This window comes from Sminthopsis crassicaudata, chromosome 4, assembly GCF_048593235.1.
Source record: "Sminthopsis crassicaudata isolate SCR6 chromosome 4, ASM4859323v1, whole genome shotgun sequence".
NCBI lineage: Eukaryota > Metazoa > Chordata > Mammalia > Dasyuromorphia > Dasyuridae > Sminthopsis > Sminthopsis crassicaudata.
In genome coordinates this window covers 179,898,988-179,921,552 of record NC_133620.1, presented here as the reverse complement: position 1 = coordinate 179,921,552, position 22,565 = coordinate 179,898,988, and the positions used below count along the sequence as shown (strand labels likewise).

Genomic DNA, 22,565 nt, shown 5'->3' with positions numbered 1-22,565 from the left:
ATTTGATTTTATCATTTCCCTGCTCAATAAACTCTTAATAGCTCCCTATTGCCACTCAGCTTCTAATAGTCATTTGAAGATATTTTTATAACCTCTCTTCACCTGATAATTGATCAGAATTATGATACACTCTTGATGAAACCAACCTGGCTTCTTGTTATTTCTGCCCACAATATAACCGTGATTTTAATCCATTACACCAGCTATTCCCCAATATTGGAAGACACCTCCTCATTTTTGCCTTCTGTTACTACCTTACTACCAAAGTTACTTTGTATTTATTTCACATTGCTTATATAATGTCTCCTCCCAATAGAATCTGAGAGCAGAAAATATTGTATTTTTGTCTTTGTAATGAGCAGAGAACTGGAATGACAGATGAGCAAGCAGCGGACTACTTTTATGAAATGAGACAATAAGATTGGCTCCCTATGGTGAATTTCTGGAGAAACAGACAAAAATTACACAAGAGGGGCAAGCATGGATAGGTTGTTCTCCATATAGATGGAAGAAACTCCCACAATGATGAACTCATAGATCCATTTGAATATTTTATTATTTTTTATCATTTTTCACAATTCTGAGCACAAAGCAGGCACTTAATAAATGGTTAATAGAATTATTTCCAAAAAGAGCAACTGAGTACTCAGCAGAAATTAGAAGTCCTCATTTTAGAAGTCCCCAGCCCAGGCTAAGCTCCACTTTTTACAGTTAACCCCCTGGTCATAATAATACTTGAGTTGCCCCCATTCCCCACTTGGCAATGCTGCTTAAAGCTGTTCTGAAGTATACCACGAATAGTCAGTAATCTTTATCAGTCTTAGCATAGTTGGTCAGTTCTTTTTTTTCATTCTAACATACAGTAGTATGAATTTTTTAAAATGATATCAATAGAGATAAAAATAAAAGATGAAAAATAGTAAAGAAGTAATTGCTTACTTTTCATCCTTAGAAGAGTTCATGTTTTCTCCATAAAGAAGTAAAAAAAGGCCTTCTTCCACAGAAGCAATTCTTGCCAAAATATCAGCTATATGAATTAAAGCTGTTTCAGAACAGTTTGGAGCAGCCTATAGATATAAAGTGAATTATCTTTTCTTTTGTGCTAATGATTCATTTAACCCATATAAAGAAAAGATCATATCTACATAAAGATAAAAGGAAGTTAATGTCGGTGTTATGGATTATCATTTAGACTGATCAGAATTTATGAACAAATCATAGTCTATTGCCAAAGCAGGACTATCAGCTTAAAAACAAAAACATCTATTTTTCAATCCAAACTAATTAATTACTATTTATTAAATCAGATAACATGCCCCATTCATAATATTAGAAACTATTTCATGCTTTCTTATTCATTCTCTTCCACACATTAGTTTTCAATAGTCTCACTTGTCTTCCCAATCTTTCTTTGGCACTTTTATTTTATAAGTGTTTTAAGAGAAGTCTTTTCTTCTTTTTTTGAGTACAGTTATTATTAGGCCCCTTCTCTCTATTCTAGGCCCCAAGCAACACACTAAATAATTTATTTAGAAGATTTTTACATTATTAGTATATCTAAGATTGATCAAAATAAAAAGCCAAAGCACTAAAAAATGTTATATGTAATTTTTTATGCCACTTTGTTATGGTTAGTGTATCAAACCTTTGCATAAACTGATACTTATGTGCTATGAATAAAAACTCTGTCAGCCTTGGGAAATAAATAACAAAATAATATTTCAAATGAATATTTTAAAAAATGAAGCCCCTACTGAATGTCCTCACCAATTCTCATTAGGATATCAGTAAGTCCTCTGACTACATTTACTAAAGCATACTAACCTCAGTTTCTTTCATTAAATTATGAATAGGTTCAAGAAATGCATCTATCACTTGGCTCTTATATAAACACTCAATTGCAGATTCTTTTTGATCACATAGTATCCGTAGTACTTCAGTCACCAAACTTGCTGGAGAATAGTCCTCTGTATGGATAAAAACAAGCATTTTGTGAGATTTAATTCAACAAATTATATAATTATGAAGTTTTAAAGTTTTGTTTTTTTAAGGTGCTTGGAGTTTAGAGACACAAAAAGCAAATAAAAATCTTAATGAAGCTTATTATACTTTAATGAAAACAAATTATTGCCCTGAGATTTTTGGAATATTCTATATATTGTCTACCTTCAAATAAATGAAGAGGGAAAAAAAGGTCAAATTTTGTTGTTGTTGCTGTTTAGTCACTTCTCAGTCACATCAGACTTTTCATAGTCCACTTCTGACCCAAGACAGATACTGGATTGATTTGTCATTTCTTTCCCTAGCTCATTTTACAGATGAGGAAACAGAAGCAAACAGATAAGTGACTTACCCAAAGTCACACAGCTAGACTATATCTGAACTTAAGAAGATAAGCCTTTCTGACTAAAAGCCCAGCACTATATCCACTATGCCACATAGTTGCTTATTTACTACTTATAATAATTATTATTATTTGTATAATGCTTAAGGTTTTCAGAGTGCTTTACAAATATTATCTCATTTGAGCCTTACAACAACCTTAGGAGATAAATGCTATTATTATTTCTATTTTACAGTGGGAAGAACTGAGGCGAACAATGTGATTTAAATACAGCATCATATATGTAGAGTCTTCCTGACTCCAGGTTCACTCTTCTGATATTTCAAGGATCTATGCTTTTATCAGTGACCATTCTCTTCATTTATGTATAATGAAATCTTTGCCTTAGTAGAACTTTTTATGAATTGCTGTGGTTAAAAAATGTAATCTTCTGATCAATCTTCTAAAGATGAGTACCAATGCACTCTCCTGGGCCATCCCTTGAGCAACAGACAACAGACATAGAGCCTATGTTTTTTCTAGCTTAGTAAAAGCTGTCAAAAATAACATTTTGCTATCTGAAAGTTCAAGAAGCATGTATCACATCTTCATGACACATAGCAACAACAGGCTTTAGAATAGTTTAGAAAAGATGTTTTAGCCTTAACATTCAAAAATCATTTTCTTTTCTTTTTTTTTTATTAAAGCTTTTTTATTTTCAAAACATCTGCATAGATAATTTCAACATTCACCTTTGTATATGTGTATAATGTCCTGGTTCCACTCACTTCACTTAGCATCAGTTTATGTAAGTCTCTCCAGGCCTCTCTGAAATCATCTTGCTTATTGGCTCTTATAGAACAATAATATTCCATAACATTCATATACCACAACTTATTCAGCCATTCTCCAACTGATGGGTATCCACTCAGCTTCTGGTTTCTTGCCACTAAAAAAGGACTGCCACAACATTTTTGCACTTGTGGGTCCTTTTCCCTTTTTTGTGATATTTTTGGGATATTGACCCAATAGAGACACTGATGTATCAAAAGGTAGGCACAGTTTTATAACTATTTGGGCATAGTTCCAAATAGCTCTCCAGAATGGTTGGATCAATTCATTAAAATCATTTTCTAGCAACTAAAATTAATAAAATAATAAAAACATAAATTCATGTAAGAAGAAAGTTAAAGTATAAAAAATTTAAGTTACTGATTCACACTGGTTAGATCAACTCCCTCACTTGGGGGGAAAAAAAAATGACATGTTACACAAAGACTGCTAGAATAATTGCCAATATTCAAGTTTTTGTGAAACATTATCATTGAAATCATCAAAAGCAATCTGAATGCAGACAGAAGTACAGTTTTCTCACTTTATTTTTACTGCTACCTCTTCAACTTTTATTCAAATAATGTTGTTTCAATCTGAAGTCATATAACCATTCAGATTAGATACAGTACGTCAGTATGTTAAGCTAAGCTTAAATAGGCAATTCGTATATCCCTACCATAAATTGTTTTTTTATATTACTCCCTATGTAGGCTATTCCAAACCTTTTCTTTCAACAAACTTTGTACACCTCCCTCTTATCATTTAGTTGAGGAATTTACCTTTTACTTCATTCAGAAAATATAGGTTATTTGCCATGAGCTCTTTCTCCTTTTCCCTTTCTCTTAAGGAACCTTATCATCCTCTGCTCTAAGGTTGTAGCTGTTAGCACAAGGGATTTACCCAAGATCAACACAACTAAGAAATATAAGAATCAGTACTTGAATTCAAGTTGTCTGACAAAATTCAATGCTTTTTCCAAATCAGATGTAGTTATTATTATAACTAAGAAGTGCAGTTCTCTTTAACATTTTAAGATGTAAAAAATTAAACAGCATTGAACAATGAATGTTCCAGCTACATCAAATGTTGCATTGTATCATAGATGGTATGTTGGATGTGAAAACACCACCCAGGTTCAAAACCTTATCTAAGATACTTAATAACTGTGTGACCCTGGGCAAAATAGTTATACCTTACTGAATTTCAATTTCCTCATCTATAAAAGAGGGATAACTGTTCTTCATAGAATTGATGTGAGAGGATCAAATGAATTAATTTGTGAAAAGCATTTTGTAAACCTTAAAACACTATATAATTATGTACAATTATTACTTAAATTTTTTAATAGTCTAGAAAAGATGCTAAGAATACTAAATAGAAAAAAGTGGTCATTGGTTGCATGTATTGATACATCTATAACTTTCTTACATTTAAATTTTGTAAGAAAGAATAAACAGGCACTTGGAGAGCAAATAACTTGTTCAGATTACATAAAATGTTAGTGTAAATCCTTAGATGAAATCAGACCTTAGGTTTCAATATTCTACAGTGAATCCAGTGAACCAAAATGCTACATAAACAATTCAAATTGGTTTTTACAGTGGGTGAATATGATAAAGTTGTGGTTCGTTTCCATGTTAAATTTCTATGACTTACTTTTTTTGAAATTCAGGGAAAAATACAACTTGACTACAGCTCTGATATAACATACAAAGCAAGTCAGTAAGTCAGGGGAAGGTATCCTAAGGTAAAGTGGAGGATTTAGAAATAGACCTATTGTTGAGACTTACATTTATATGGTAATCTTCCTTTGAAGCTGATTGCTTAAGAGCAGACAAGGGAATAAGTAAAGGGACAAAGATAAAGTATTGAACCTGTTCTCTAAACTAAAAAAAGGTAAAAACCTGAAGACAATGATTATAAAAGAATAACAAAAACAATATGCAGATGCATTTAAAAGCTAAGTGCATCAGAAAGTGATAAAACTTTTATTAGCAAATTTTCACCCTACAAAAAAGAGCTCACAATTAACAAAAGTGACTGATTCAAGCTACACAGTCCTACAAACTATATATAAATATGTTTTTTGGCCAACTTGGGAAAAAAATGTTTTGATAGAGCCAAAAAAAGAATGCAAAAAGAGGGGAAATGATACCTAATAATTCTGAAATTAAATAATAAATTCCTAAATATTGAGAGTAGGATACATATTATTTAATGCAGTAATTAAACAGAGATACAATATTCAAACAAGAAAGAAATCATAATATTGGGATCAATTTAATATAGAATATTATTATTAAAATAAAACTTACACATTAAACTATGACTACCAGAATGATTCAAATTATAAAAATCATTTTAACAACACTATAGACATACTCACACATATACACACAAACACAGGTGTAAGTATTAGTAAACTCCTTCGCTCTCTAAAAAAATCAAAATCACTATTTCAGAATCAAATTACAGTGCCCAACTGTAGCTGATCAGAATAATACATACTAGGAATGCTCTACCACAGGTCAAGAACAAATTACTCTATGTGAACATCTGGGGTGAACTCTCTAAATTTGAGCATTTCAAATTTATTTTGAGCTACTTCGATTCTGCTTTTGCTCACAGAGCATAACACCTTCTTTGATGAGATCACATCATACTGGGTGGTCTTGGGTCAATGTTTCTAATGTTACACAATTGATTCCAAAGTTTTTCAGGGAAACCTTGAGAATATCCTTGTACAGCTTCTTCTGACCATCATGTGAATGCTTATTTTGTATGAGTACTCATAAAAATCATCTTTTGACAAGTGTAAAATGAAGTTGCAGTCTCTGCTGAAGAGTTTGAATACTATATAGTTAAAGCTCCTAAATCTAAAGTCTCTAAGAAAAATAAGATTTAATTTATTTAATTGAGATAAAATTTATCTCACACCAAATAAGAGCCTAAAAGGGATTATGAAAATCAAGTAATAAAGGCAGAGGAAAAAAAAATGTGAAAAGAAATGAGATTGATACCAAAGGAAATTTAAGAAGCTAATGTGAAGAAGAATGCCTTAAGAAGCAAAATTGGCCAAATGGGAAAAGAGGTACAAAAGCTCAATTAGAAAATAATTTCTTAAAAATTAGGATTGAGCAAATGGAAGCTAATGACTTTATGAGAAATCAAGAAACAATAAAACAAAACCAAAAGAATAAAAAAAAAAGAAAACAATGTGAAATATCTTGTTGAAAATAGATCCAGGGGAGATAATTTAAAAATCATTGGTCTACCTGAAAGCTATGATCAAACAAATATCATTCTTTCTCACAAATTATCAAGGAAAACTGTTCTGATATTTTAGAACCAGAAGGTAAAATAGAAACTGAAAGAATACACCAATTACCTCCTGAATAAGATCCCAAGATGAAAACAGAAATATTATAGCCAAATTCCAGAACTCCAATGTCAAAATGAAAATACTGCATGCATACAGAAAAAAACAATTAAAGTATAGTGAAGCCACAGTCAGGGTAACATAAGATTTAGCAGCTTCCACATTAAAAGACCAGCAGGCTTGTAATGATATTCCAGAGTAAAGGAACCAGGATTACAACCAAGAATCACCTATCCAGCAAAAATAAGTATAATCCTTCAGAGGAAAAGGTGGATATTCAATTAAGTAGAGGGATTTCAAGCATGAAAAGATGAAGCATATCAAGATGAAAAGACCAGAACTAAATAGGAAATATGATTTTCAAATATAGGGGAAATGAGAAGAATAAGGTAGGAATCAGAAAAGGGAAATCATAAGGACTTAGTGAAACTTGTAACCCATAAAAACTTTCTCATTATTATGTCAGTTATCAGGAATATATAAAAATGGAAGGCACAGATGTGAGTTGAATATGAAGGGGTAATATTTTTTAAAAAAATTAAGAGGTGGGAGAAGAATATATTTGGAGTAAGGGAAAGGCAGAGGTAGAATGGTGTATATTATCTGTCATAAAAGAGAAAAAGAAAAATATGGGTATATAAATCTATCTTATCCAGAAGAAAGTAAGAGAAAGGGCTAAGTTAAGAGGGAAGAATGACAGAAGAAAGGACATACTGGGTAGGAGGGGGTCAGAAGCAAAACACTTGAAGAGGAACAACATGAAAGGAAGGAAAAATTAGAATAAAGGGGGGAAATCAGTTAGCAAAAGTAATTGTGAAAAGAATTTTGAAGTAAATTTGTCTGATGAAGGTCTCATTTCCCAAATGTATAAAGGAATGGAGTCAAATGTATTAAAAAAAAAAAAGTGCCATTCCCTAATTGATAAATGATCAAAACATATGAATTATGTCCCAAGAATTATAAAATCATGCATATCCATTGACTTAGCAATACTACTGCTAAGTATGAATCCCAAAAGAGAATTAAAAAAAAAAAAAGATCTATATGCATAAAAATATGTATAGCAGTTCTTTTCTTAGGACTAGGAGTCCAATTTAGGAATAACTGAAGTTGTGATATGTGTGATTATGATTACTTCTGGAAAAAGCTAAAAAATAATTTCAAAAACCAAATAAGATAGAAAAAAAATTGGGAAAAGAAATGAAATGCTATAAGAAAATTATGAAAAAAAATTTTTTAGCATCTTGGTAAGGAAACACAAAAAATGCTGAAGAAATTAACACCTTAAAAACCAGAATAAGACAAATGGTATAAAAAAAAAAAAAAAAAAAAAAAAAAAAAAGGCACAAAAATCCACTGAAGAAAAAAAGAACTCAAAAAGCAGATAGCCAAATGGGAAAGGATATAAAAGATACATTAAAAAATCACAGAAGAAAATTCCTTTAAAAAGTAGACTTGGTCAAATGGAAAAGGAAACATAAAAGCTCAAGGAAGAAAATAATTCCTTAAAAATTAGAATTGGACAAAAGGAAATTCATGACTCCAAAAGACACCAATAAACAATAAAAGTGAAAAAAAGAAAATACTAAAATGTATCACTGTAAAACAACTGATATGGAAAACATATCAAGTGTAGAGATCCACAGACAGTGGAGGAACTCTTGGTGCAGTATAAGACCCTTCAACCCAGAAGAAACCTGTCGACAACGTCTGGTACAGCTCTCATCTCACCCTCTCTGAAAAGTGTGGGGAGGCATGACCACCTGTATTCTACTTGAAGCAAGGGATACTTACAGTAAAGAGATGCATTTATATATTGATAGCAGGGTGCTTATAGTTAGCATTATATAGCAGTGTGTGGTGATGTAATGATACTATAATTGGCACTTGCTCTGTGTGCTGTGGTGATGTAATGGTACTAAAGTATTTAGGGGCTGTAAGGACTTGGAATAAATGTACTCCATCTCTGACCATCCTTGTGGGTCCCTGTTTCATCACTCTTCTACTAAGACCAAAGACTCAAGCTGGTCCTGAGATCCTCCAGAGAGCTAGTCCAGACAGTACATTTTGGCACCCCAGCGTGGGGGCTCTAGAAAGCATAATACATTTTGGCACCCCAACTTGGAGGCTCTAAAAAGCACACTATGTAAGGAAAATAAAGAATTATTGGACCATCTGAAAGCCATGATAAAAAAAAAAATAACCTAAACAATATATTTTAAAATCAAGAAAAATTGCCTTGATGTACTAAAACCAGAGAACAAAATAGAAATTGGATAAATACACCAATCATTTCCTTAAAGAGATTCCAAAATGAAAACTCTCAGGAATATCATAGCTATATTCTAGAGCTCCCATGTCAAGGAGATAATAATTGAAAGCACCCAGAAAGAAACAATTGAAATATCATAAAGCCACAGTCAGGAGAACATAAAATTTAGCAGCTTCCACATTTAAAAAGTAGAGGCTAGGAATACCCTATTCTAGGGGGCAAAGGATTACAACCAAGGATTACAACACCTACCCAGCAAAATCGAGTGTAATCCTTGGGTGGTGGTGGGGGGATAGAGCAGCAGAAGATAGACATTCAATGAAATAGAGCACTACTAATGAAAAGATTAGAGTTGAATAGAAATTTTGCTTTTCAAACACAAGACTCAAGAAATACATAAAAAAGATAAAGAGAAAAAGAGAAATGATGAATTAAGTTAAATAATTTACATTTTTACATGAGAAGATACTTGTAACTCCTAAAACTATCATTCTTTTTTTTTCTTTTTTAAAAAATTATTATGGCTTTTTATTTACAAGATAAATGCAAGGGTAATTTTACAACACTGACAACTGCCAAGCCTTTTGTTCCAATTTTTCCCCTCCTTCCCCTCACACCCCTCCCCCAGATGGCAGGTTGAACAATACATGTTACATATGTTAAAGTATAAATTAAATAAATTTATGTATACATGTCCAAACAGTTATTTTGCTGTACAAAAAGAATCAGACTTTGAAATAATATACCATTAGCCTGTGAAGGAAATAAAAAATGCAGGCAGATAAAAATAGGGGTATTGAGAATTCTATGTAGTGGTTCATAATCATTTCCCAGAGTTCTTTCGCTGGGCATAACTGGTTCAATTCATTACTGCTCTATTGGAACTTATTTGGTTCATATTGTTGAAGAGAGCCACGTCCATCAGAATTGATCATCATATAGTATTGTTGTTGAAGTATATAATAATCTCCTGGTCCTGCTCATTTCACTCAGCATCAGTTCATGTAATTCTCTCCAGGCCTTTCTGAAATCATCCTATTGATCATTTCTTACAGAACAATAATATTCCATAATATTCATATACCAAAATTTGTTTAGCCATTCTCTAATTGATGGGCATCCACTCAGTTTCCAGTTTCTGGACACTACAAAGAGGGCTGCTACAAACATTCTTGTACATACAGATCCCTTTCCTTTCTTTAAGATCTCTTTGAGATACAAACCCAGTAGTAACACTCACTGCTGGATCAAAGGGTATGCACAGTTCGATAACTTTTTGAGCATAGTTCCAAATCATTCTCTAGAATGGCTGGATGTATTCACAATTCCACCAACAATATATCAATGTCCCTGTAAAACTATCATTCTTAAGGAAGTTAAAAGCTTACATAGACAGAGGACACAGGTGACATGAATATGATGATTTAATACTTAATAAAAAAAATTAAGTGCTGGGAAAGAGGAAAGAACTTGGAGAAGGAGAAAGAAAGAAACTGAATGGATTAAATTATCTCACATAAAAGAGATGTGAAAGACCTTTTGCAATGAAGAGGAATATGGGAAAGTAAGAATGGGAAGATCGTGAACTTTATTCTCAAGAGAATTGGCTCAAAGAGGGAATAACAAACACACTCATTTGGATACAGAATTCTGTCTCATCGACATCTATCTTACCCTAGAGGAAAGTATAAGACGGGAGTAGGGATGGGAGTGAGGAGCTGGTAGAGGGAAGGGCAGACCAGGAGAGGTAAAAGTCAGAAGCAAAACACTTTTGAGGGTGGACAGAGTGAAAAGAGAAAGCAAACAGGGTAAATGGAGAAAATAGGATAGAAGAAAATAAAAAGCTAAGTAATCATAACAGAGAAAAAAAATCTCATACCAAGTTTTTCTAATAAAAGCCTCATTTCTCAATTATACTGAAAACTTGGGTTGAAATTATAAAAAGAAGTGACATTCCCCTAATGATAAATGGCTGGAGGATATGAATAAGCAGTTTTCAGAAGAAGTAACCAAAGCTATCTATAGTCTTATTAAAAATGTTATAAATCATTACTGTTTAGAGAAATGTACATTAAAATCACTATGAGGTACTCTCCTCCATCTACCAGATTAACTAGTATGGCAGCAAAGGAAAATGACAGATTCTGGAGAGAAAACTGAGACACTAATGCATAATTGGTAGAGTTGTGAAATGATACAACTTTGCTAAATTATATCTAAAGGGCTATAATGCCATGCATACTTGAGCCAGCAATACCAGTCCTAGGTATGTACCCAAAAAAAGATTTTTAAAAAAGGCAAAAAAGCTATTTGTACACAAAAAATTCAAAGCTATTCTTTTAATGGTGTCAAAGAATTGGAAATTGAAGGGATGCTCATCAATTGGGAGATGGCTGAACAAGTTGTGCTATATGATTATTATGATGAAATACTATTATGCTATATAAGAAATAACAAACAGGGAGCAGCTAGATGGCACAGTGGATAGAGCACCAATCCTGAAGTCAGAAGGACTTGAGTTCAAATTTGGCCTCAGACATGTAATACTTCCTAGCTGTGTGACCCTGGGCAAGTCACTTAACCCCAATTGCCTCAAAAACAAAAACAAGAAAGAAAGAGAAAGAAAGAAAAGAAATAACAAGCAGGATGCTCTCAGAAAAATCTGGAAAGGGTTTCATGAACTGGAGCAAAGTGAAATGAATAGAAGCAGGAGAATATAGGACACAGCAAAAATATTCAATGATCAATTGTAAATGACTTTAGCTATTTTCACCAATACAATGAACCAGGGCAATTTTCAAGGCCTCATCATGAAAAATGCTATCTATCTCCAAAGGAAGAACTAATAGAGTCTGAAAGCAAATTGCAGGATTCTTTTTTCTTGTTTTATTTTTCTTGTTATTTCTTTTTTAAAATTTGATCTATTTTCCTTCACAACATGATGAATATAGAAATGAAATACAGAATGTATATGTATAATCTGTATCAAATTGTCTTCTAAATGAGGAGTCGAGGGAGAGAGAATTTGAAATTCAAAAAATGTTTAAAACAATGTCAAAGACTGTTTTTACATGTATTTGAGGAAAAATGAATTAAGAAGTTAAAGAGAGATGTGAAGAAATACTATAGGAGTGGTAGATGGCGGATAGTCACAAAAGTTACCAAAAATAATGAAAACTGAGAATCTCAGATCTAATGAGGATTGGAGACAAAATAATTTTTTTTATTAATCTCTATAATGTGTTTTTTTTTTTTTGTAATGAACAAGTAAACATACATATCTGTTACAAAAAATGATTTTTATAAGTTTATTAGTAGTGATAGAGATAAAAAAAAAGAACATCAATAAAACTTCTTAAAAAATACAAAGGAGACAAAACATAGGTGGTGACAGAACGATTCATTAAATATATATGGTTAAATGTAATTTACACTTAAAATGCAAACTGTACAAAAGAGAAAAAATAGTCCATTAAAATGTATTTTACTGTACATACAATTAAATAAACTGTTTCTAATTCTTCGTGTAACACAGTTGATCTAATGATATTTAAATCTTTAATCATTATCTATTAAAAAATAAAGACAGAATTACCTGCATGTGCTGATAATGTCATTTTTGGACAACTTGGAGAGTAATAGATAAGACGGGTAAACAATACCAACAGATCTGTGAGAGATACTGAATCTAAAGAAACCAGAGGGAAAAATAATTGGTCTCTAGAATCACTAATTTATGAAACAACTGCTTGTTCCTACTCCTATGGCTATGCCCTGAAACTCTAGCTTTCAGATGACCCATATTTAATAATCATTCCTTAATAAATGAAAAAGTTACAGGCACAAATCACACAGAAGAAATAGTTACTCCACTCAAACAACAAAATGACATTTTTTTAGAAGCAGTTCTGCATTTCAATTAAACAGAAATAATTCAAAATAATAGTTAACTCAAGAGGAGGGAGTCAAAGCAATCAGAACAGAGAATTAGCTATTCTTTTAGGATTTACAAAATTTTAAACCAAATACAGTTAAAACAGTTTCTCCAAACTACAGATCTTTAAGCAAAAGACTAAAAAATGTATTGTACAGAAAGGTAACTAACTGAATTCATACTTTCTGTAGTGATTGAACTGAATATCTCAGTTTCTTTCCTACTCTTGTACAGTCAAATTTAAAGAAATTTTTTAGTAAAGGCATGTAAGCTAAGGAGAAAAATATTAGGTAGTTCCACTAATTCTTTCCAAAACAATGAAGATATTTTGTAAAAAAACAGAGAGAATTTAAGAAGGTAATTATACCATGGTGAATCTTAGATGTCTTATACATTTAAGTGAGTATGTATTCTCTTAACAGAAACAGTAGCACTTTCATATTCTTAGCTTTCTCTTTACTGAAAGGTATCACAACTTTACATAATAAAGGCAAATAATTTAAGTTTGTACTTTGAATCTATTAAAGATACTCCATTGAGAATTGCGAACAATTTTTGCTTATTTTAGTTATCCTTACCATTTATATTTTTCATTTTTACAGGAAATAGCTTCCTGCCCTGTGTATAAATCAATAGTCTTCCTAAGAGGCATAGTGAATGAACAAAATAAATATATTGTAATTCTTGTCCAGAATAGAAAGTCTTCTGTTTATTCCCTTAAAAGAAAAACAAAATTAAAAAAATCATTTTAATGGAATTTCATTTACAATAATTTTCTGTTTTTTAAAAAACTCTAAAGGAGAAAATTCTGGTAAAATAAGAAATCTTTATTCCTCGAATTCTACAGTTTTTCTTAGCATATTTTCACATGATACAAATTTCCTCCTCTAAGTGTATAAAGGAAAGCAATCATAATGAAATATAACAAGCCTCAATATCTGGTAAGTGCATAATTTCGATAGCTATTACACATTGGTATTTGTAACAGACACCAAAGGGAAGTCATGATATTTAAAGTTCTTTCAATAAACAAATATTTTTACAGTGAACAGACATGGGGATCCTTAATTAAAAACCAATTAAATAAATAAGTTAACTATTTAATACCAAAAAATAAGACTCCACAACTTCCAATTACACTTATGCCTATATGCTTTATAAGTATTCACTCTCTAATACACGTATACTATAATTATATCTGTCTAATCATGTATGTTAAAATACTGCCACTAAGCAAATCCTTTCTGATCCAAAGAATCTGCCTCTAGCACTATTCCTATTTATTGGACACTTAATTGATACTTGTATTCGACTACTAGAATACAAAGTTATAAAGAATGTCTTTGCTTCTCATTGAGTTAACAACCAAGTTGAAAGAATATATATGTCATAACTAGTTTATAACATAATTATAAAATCAATTGTTTGGTAGTAGGATACAAAATAGGTACAAAAAGAGTATAAATAAAAACTAAGAAAAATTAGTAGGTGCTAAGTGGTCAAAGAGACTTCTTGGGGTTAAGTTTGATATAAAGATGAGCTACAAAAACAATAATCAGGGCTAGGAAACATCCCATTGAATAAATTGAATAATTACACACAAGGGAAAAATCAGCATGATTATATGATTATTCTAAAATTGTCATCATTTGATATTTAACATTTTGTAAAGAAGTTTGCTTTTTTCTTGTCTAAAAGAATTAAACAATTTGCCATAATTACATATCTTTAATTTATTTGAAAAATAAAATTAATAATGATGTTATTCTAAACAATATTTGCATTTCATAATAAATTAAGTTGATCTCTTTTTTTTAACTTAAGGAAAATGGCACTTACCACAATGTTTGGGTCGTATCAAATTTTCATCAGATTTCATATTTTCACATGATTCAAAATACTGTACACACTGTTGAACTGATGTTGTTATCTATCAAAAATAACAATATAAGCATCCTAGAAATCTGTGTAGTTCCTCATTCTGAGGTCTAAGATAAATCAGATCAGTTCTTAAAAAATGTTTTGGGAAAATAATTGAAATTATTATTCACAATATTTAGGACTGTGCTTTTTCGGGATACTGATAATTACTGCCTATAGATGAATAACATCAACATAATGTGCTTATTTAACAAAGGTTTGTGAAAATATAGGTGGGCCAAAGTATTTTTTTTTACCATATGACAGAACTCTATTACAATGATGATTTCAGGGAATAAGAATAACATAAGGTTTCCATTTTAGTTTATAACATAAAGTTCTCTGTACAAAAAGGGGTATGATTTAATCTATCATAGAACAAAATCTATTTTGTTATAAAGATTTGTATCATAGAATTTTATGTATTATAAGGCTAAAGTATCATATATTAAACTTTTCACATAAATGAATTGATTTCAAACATTCTTATCGTTCCCTTGCTACCAAGGATTAGTACATGTGGCAGGACCTCAGCTGAATCTATATGGGTATATAGGTACTGCTTATTGTACACATGACTGTGAAGATTGGATTTCCATTTATTTAAAAGAATTAACATGGATATAAGTCATAAGCATAACTGGAGAACTGTTTCTTAACTTAAAAAAGAATATTGCATCTAAAAATGTTTCTCCATGCATAGATCACAAAATGATAAAGAGGGAGACAAACTTTGACCTGATTTGAGTTCAAACTTCTGTTATTTTGTATAATGAAGTCTCATTTCAGGGAGAGGAGAAATATGTGCATCTATAATATATTTAATGTATTCTTGTTCTTTCCACATATTTCGCAAGGGTTTCCCCTTATCTTATATGACATAGAATATGTCTTTAAAAAAAATGTTTCACAATAATACCTGTTAGGATTATTACTAGGTGCTAAGTCAGTTGTCTGGTACTTAACAACTCTCTAGCTCAGAGTTTACACCTTTAAAGGAGTTTGCTCATTGGTCCTTTAAGGAGCTCCCACAAGCCCAGGGAGTACCCACAAGCCCATTCTCTGGGAGGATATAAAAGCCCACTAAGAGTCTGGATTGGGCAAGGAGAGGACTTCCCCGGAGAACTTCAGGGAAGTTTGAGGAGATTCAGAGCCAGGATTCAGTGGATTCACAAGTCCAGGAGATTCACAAGTCTAAAGGAAAAACCTGCTCACGGACTTCTGGGAGATTCACAACTAGGATTGACTTCTGGGAAACCCACAATCCCACACTCTCGGAGGCAGAGTCTGATTCCCACACTGTAGGAGATTCAGAGTCAAGATTTCATTCCCATGTCTACCTTGGGGCTGGCTGGAGGCTTTGGATTCGGAGGGAGCTAGAGACAGAAGCTGGCTGGAGACATTCTGACAGGAACTAAAACCAAGGCTGCCTCTAGAAGCTCCCCAAGAAAATCTGCCCCCAAGAGAACGATTACAATTTAGAGAACAGAAGAACATTACATTTTGGCGCTCAACGTGGGGCAAGGACTTTTGCTTATCCTGACTCTGGCTGATTCTGAGCCCTTTAGGGAGCTAGCCCAGACTTTACAAATACCTATAATGAGACTTTAATAAATGTTAACTGACTTTTTTAATGTAATCCAATTTTTCCTTCCAATTTCTTGTGTTCATTATTTTTAATTCTTAAACCAATTTGGACAATTTCAAAATTCTTTTTGTACCTGAATTTTTCTGTGTCTCTTCTTTATAATTTCAGATATTTTCCACAGGATCTGATGCTTTTTTCTTCTACTAATAGCTGCTCAACATCATATTATATATAATTTTAAAATACTGCTATTACAAGATTGTTCCATTCTTTAATTATTGCTACTTTGGCATTAACTTTATGTATTTCCCAACCCCCTCCTCAATCCCCACTATCCTTCCATCTGAGAGCTTCCAATTTCAGTTCTTTTGAGCTTGAAAGTATTCTGGTTTCAAAGGTTAAACTAAAAACTTGGCTTATAATTTTGCTTAGTTTGTATATCAGTAAACCTATCTTTGGATATTGGTTATGAAAAGTGATCCACACAGTTTTTGCTTTTAGTAATACTATTTCCTCTAAATTCTTATATATTTGTACTTACCAGAGATTTATATTTTTTTTCAAGAAGCCGTAAGACCACAGTTCTGCTATAATATGCATGCTAAAATTAAGGGAAAAAATTAAATTATATTTCATTTAATGTTCAAATTATAATGTCCCAAAATCAGTTTTTATGCATCATTTCCAATAATTATATAATTAATGACACAATAAATTAAGTTTTCAGTCATCCTAATCAGCACCAGGCAGATTTCTCTATTAGCATTGGATTAAAACCAAAGCAATCAAGAGAACTGAAATGAATAAATGCATTTCACAAAACTATTTTATCATTTAGAGATGGGAGAGAAGAAGAAAAATATTCACTACTTTAATTTGCACTCAAATATATATCAAGCTTTTTTTTTTTTTTTTTTTTAAAACCATAGCAAATGGGTCGAAAACTGGGCCCAGAGTAACAAGAATTACTAGATCTAGATTTTCTAAAGAATAGAGAACTCCAGATAAGAAAACATCTTCTAGCAATGTAGATTGGTTCTTTCTCTCTCCAGAGCAATTTATCATCTTAAAGAATTGCCAGGAGCACTAAAAGATGAAGGTCACTTAGGGATGCATAGGGTCACTTAATCTATAAGAACCAGAGATAGGATTTGAAACTAACTCTTCCTGGCACTTTTATCCTGCCTTCCCCACATTACTGGAGACAAAAATAGAGATTTAGATAGTGTGACAGAATGGATGAATTTGTACTTACAGTGGTAGTAATATTACCTTTTGATCATCTTAAAATATCAATAAATATTGTCACTATTTATCTTTCTCAAAAATCAAATGCCAGGGGAAAAATATTCTTGGTAAGTTTGATGGAAATTGTTAATCATCAATGTATGACATATTGTTAGCTGTATGGGAAACTTACTCTCCTAAAGCGGTATACATGGTCTTTCTTTCCAAACTTCTGTACTATTTGCTTATCATACCATTCAAAGGAAGAGAAATAATCAGAATTAGAAGGCATAAGGTTTTACCAATGGCTCTTTTAAGCTTTAAGTAGCAGCTATGAAAAGTAGCAACATTGGTTCATAAAAGAAAACCTTATAGCAAAAGAGGTCTGTTACTACTAACAAGAAGCACAAGATTTCTGGGAAAAAGGTCAGTAACCACAAAGTATATATTTTATAAATCACATGTTCAAGTTCAAGCTATCTATTGATGGCATAGGATAGTGAATGTTGGTTTTACCCCCAATGTTCTATTATACCTATTTAAAATTATAAACATAAAAAGAATAGATAAGATGAATATTAATTTCTGTGCATGAAAATGTAATTGATCTAAAATAATTTGATATATTATACTCAGACTTCACTAAATAAATAAATAGCTTTTAACAGATTTTTTAAGTTTTCTGACTTTATACAATAAACACAATATTATGGCATTTACAATCAATCAACAAATTCCATTTTTTCTTACCATCCATTTTTTGAACCAGACAGCCTTAACATCAAGTAATGCCAAAAAATAGATTGGATCCAAAATTTTTTGTGAGACAAGTAGACTTTGATCATGCTTAATTGATAGTAGTGACAGAGTACTTTCCACAATTTCTTCCATATACCTTGAAATTAAAAAAAAAAAAAAAAAAGTTACTTGAATTATTTTCAGAATATGATCAATAGATGATCTTAGAAGTCATGTATTCTAAATTGCTCACTTTAATTAATGGAAGAAAGAATAATACAGACTTAATCAAATTAATTGAGTAGAATTTAATCAAGACACTAGAATATTTCAATGGTAACAAAAATCAAGCTTTAATAATTCATAATCAAAAATTCATTTACTCTCAACACCTATAAATCTTATTATTGCATGAATACCAAAGAAAATAAAGTTTTTAGTCCATCATCATTATCTTAAAGCAATAACATAATCCAATAAATTTACTCTCATTCTTTCATATAGTGACACTGGACTCCTTGAAAGACCTTCTTCTACAGGAAATCTTTTCCAAGCTCTCTTAATTCTAGCCCTTTCTCTTTATTAAGTTTTTCCGATTAATCCTATAGTATAAAGCTTGTTTATGTATAATTATTTATTTGTTGTCTATACATTAGACAATAGGCCCCTTGAGGGAAGGAAATGTTCTTTGCCTTTTTTGGCATCCTCAATATTTAGCATAATTCCTAACACTTAGTAGACTCTTTTAAAATGTCTAATTGATTACAATATTATTTCTCATTAGAAGACCAAGAAAATAAACATAATATGAAAATAATTTAAAATAACTTCTATAAAAATGCCATATAAAGTACTTTTAAATGAATATTAACTATTTAAATATATACATTTTATAAAGATTTTTCTTTAGAATGGAGTCCAAAAACTGAACAGTTAGTTAATATATAAAGAAATGTAAGGTTTAAGACAATATTGATTGATTGATTGATATTTTCAAATGGGAAAACAAATTTTGACTAGTAGTTCACTTTAATACTACTTTAGTTTTTAATAATATAACTTTGAAGATGAAAAGAAAGCGGTGTGAAAGAAATGATATAATACAGTAGAAAATGGAAGAAAAGGTTATATGTAATATAGATGATGCTTTACCGAGTAATCAATTGGTCAGGAAAGTATATCCCTTAAGATGGGAGATAGAGAAAGAGAGAGAGAGAGACAGAGAAGTAGGAGGTTTGACATAGAGTATGTGAGCACATTATTAGAAGTCATGCTACAATCATTTAAAGTTAAGTTGTAATGCCCATAGAAATAAAGGTAGGTCAAAAGTCTTGAGTTTTATATTCATCAAATTAACATCTCCATTCAGAAAAGTTACCATACAAAATCATCAAAAGACAAAAAGAATGAGTATTGGGTACACACTATATTTATTGTATGGTGAGGAATAAGCAAAGTGTATACAACTTTGTCTCCTTTCTCCAGAAGACAACAACTTAGTGGTCAAATAGACTAAACTATATGGAACAATAATGGCTATTACAAGACAATATTCAATTCAAAATTAAAATGTAATAAAGAACATATGTATTTTATAATAAAGTTGGAAATCAAGAAGGAATGGCATTATCAGAAAAGAACTTATATAATATCAGTCTTAAAGAATAACTAAGACTTGCTTAAAATGAGAGATGGAAGGATATTCTAAACAAAGAAATGGAGTAGGCATGAATTCAAAGGCAAAAAATAGTTATCACATAAAAGAGGCAAGGAAACAATTTTATTATCTTCTTGAATGGATTTGGTCTCACAACTAACTGTGAGAATGTATACACATGCACATATGTTTATATATATAAATATTACATAAATACATATCTTCTAATCATTCAGGGTTCATTCAGTCAAATATAAAAACTTTGGGGAGCAGGAAGAAGACTGAAGATTAACAGAAGAAGAAAAATCAATTCACATATTGCCACTGTTAAATAAAATAACTCTCTGAACCTTTTGTTCTTTTTCTCTAGTATTAATCTCACTCTTTGTTTCAGGTTTGACTACAAAGCACTAACTCTGACATCTTCTGACCCTGTTCATAACTGATCATTAAATCTGAATTCAGTGTATACACAGACCTGATTTCTGACCAAGTTTATTCTGACCCAGTGCATAAAATCCAATTTTATCTGAACCTTTTCATCCACTGATTCAACCTCTATAAGGGGTTTTATTTTATTTTATTTTTTTTTGGGTGGACCTTTGGCAGTCTGATGAAGTCTAAGAACTCATTCTCAAAATAATGTCTTTATATGAATAAAATAAAATACATATTATCCAAATATTTTTAAAAAGATGTTCATGAACTTCAGGTTAAGGATTCCAGCTTTATAATTTGTTCAGCATCATCAAATAGATTTATCACTTACTTGTCATGTCATATTCACCATAACTGCCTATCATTAGAAGCAGCCAACAGCCCCAGTTCAAGTAAAATTACTTATTCTTTGCATAGAGATAATCATCTTTCAACTCCCTTTCTTTTTTTTTTTTTTTATAATAATAGTTTTTATTTACTAGATATTTGCATGGGCAATTTTGCAACGTTGACAATTGCCAAAACTTTTTTTCCAATTTTTCCCCTCCTTCCTCCCCCCCCCCCACCCTGGCAGATCAACCAATACATGTTAAATATTCAACTTCCTTTCTTAGAATCATGTTGGTTTTTTTTGTTTTTGTTTTGTTTTTTTCCCCCCATCCTGTTTAAAAACATTCATCAGGTAAACGGCCACAAGAAAACATCAATCCTCTCAACTCTGCAACTCCAAGAGCTCGATTCTTTGGAGTAACTATTGAAACAATATAAATGTGAAGCCCAAATCCCAGAATTTGGGAAGATGTTACTCTGCTCTAGCAATATCTGGAAAAAAGGAAACTAGACATTCTAGAGCATAGCTTGATGCACAAGAATGTACTTTAGAGCCAGACAACAAACATTAAGAATACATAGCTTGATTTGTGCAAAGGCCCTTTATTAAGAAGAGAGTGAAGGACAAGGAAATAAAAACAACTAACATGATGGAAAAACACCCATGAATACAGCCCTTAACCTCTAAAGGAATCCTTTCTTTTCTTGTAGTTCAATCATATCTAACTCTTCATAAGCCCATTTGGGGACCAAATCTTTTATGTAGCTTTCTTTCTTTCACAGCGCATCTTCTATACATTGCTAGAGAAATCAAGGGCAGTGTCTGTAACTAAAACCAGCTTCACAGCCAGAGGGGGAAGCCTTGGCTCTTCTCCCATCCTCTATGGTCTTGTCCTCATTGACTTCACTTCCTCGGTGAGCGAGTAATTGTATTTATGCAGATAATTTGTCAACCTGGTATAAAAGACTTCACAGAAGGGGGGGGAAAGGAGGACTATTATTCTATATACATTTCTATAAACCTGTTGTGCTATGGGGTAGGAGACCTACCAGATTGCAAGCCAGTTTATTAAAAGAATAATACTGTACTTTTTCCTTTTAAAAACTATTTTTTGATTGATTTGATTGATACTCTAAACGTGAAATATGTTTATTCTAGAACATTTTGAAGAGGAATCATCTCCTTTTGTCTACTTCACTTTTTTTGTTTTTGTTTTTGCTGAGGCAGTTGGGGTTAAGTGACTTGCCCAGGGTCACACAGCCAGGAAGTGTTAAGTGTTTGAGGTCAGATTTGAACTCAGATCCTCCTGACTTCAGGGCTTGTGCTCTATCCACTGTACCACTTAGCTGCCCCTCCTTTTGTCTATTTCAATGTAATACTCACACAGATCTTTATATCTAAAATATATACATAATAGATCTGAGTCCTACAAAGTGTCTTGGAAAGCGCCATTGTCTGGACTCCAGGCACATATGCAGTTTCATTTTCCCAAACCAGGCTAGTGGGGTATTGAAATGAGAGGGAAGCAGGGAACATGTTTTGAATATTTCTTGTATAAGTGAGTACATTTACTAAAGCAGCCTTATATACTATTAACAATCCCTGTAGTTAGAGCAACTTAACATGAGGTTTTACCTCTATTCATTATTCCTTGAAATTCCAAAAGTGACAAAACTGACACAAGATATGTCAGGGAAGGGAAAAAGTATTTTTATCTCTTTGTAACTTTATTCTTCTTAAAGATGACGATAGCATTTCTGTTGGGGCAAAATTAATATAATTTAATTCTTTAATTTATTCTGGATCATTCTCCTTTAATAAAGTATAAAATATAATTCTACAGTTGGAATAAGCTATAGATATCATTTAACCAAATCTCTGTGTTACAAATGAGAAAATGTTGGCATACAATAGAAGAGTCACA

At 31.7% G+C, this 22,565-nt stretch overlaps 1 protein-coding gene across 6 annotated transcripts in view; it reads right to left on the bottom strand.

The window, feature by feature from the left end:
- TBC1D32 (TBC1 domain family member 32) overlaps window positions 1-22,565 on the bottom strand; it is a 171,621-nt gene that overhangs the window by 104,998 nt on the left and 44,058 nt on the right. For all 6 annotated transcript variants that reach the window (XR_012489220.1, XM_074309986.1, XM_074309982.1 and 3 more), the window contains 7 exons: window positions 18,228-18,372; window positions 16,792-16,851; window positions 14,582-14,672; window positions 13,321-13,458; window positions 12,404-12,496; window positions 1,825-1,967; window positions 940-1,067 (listed from right to left, as the gene is read on the bottom strand). Coding sequence is in view for 5 of the 6 variants with exons in the window: in XM_074309986.1 (XP_074166087.1) it covers window positions 940-1,067; window positions 1,825-1,967; window positions 12,404-12,496; window positions 13,321-13,458; window positions 14,582-14,672; window positions 16,792-16,851; window positions 18,228-18,372 (798 nt within the window). In the remaining variant the exon portion in view is untranslated. The remainder of the gene's footprint in view (window positions 1-939; window positions 1,068-1,824; window positions 1,968-12,403; window positions 12,497-13,320; window positions 13,459-14,581; window positions 14,673-16,791; window positions 16,852-18,227; window positions 18,373-22,565) is intronic.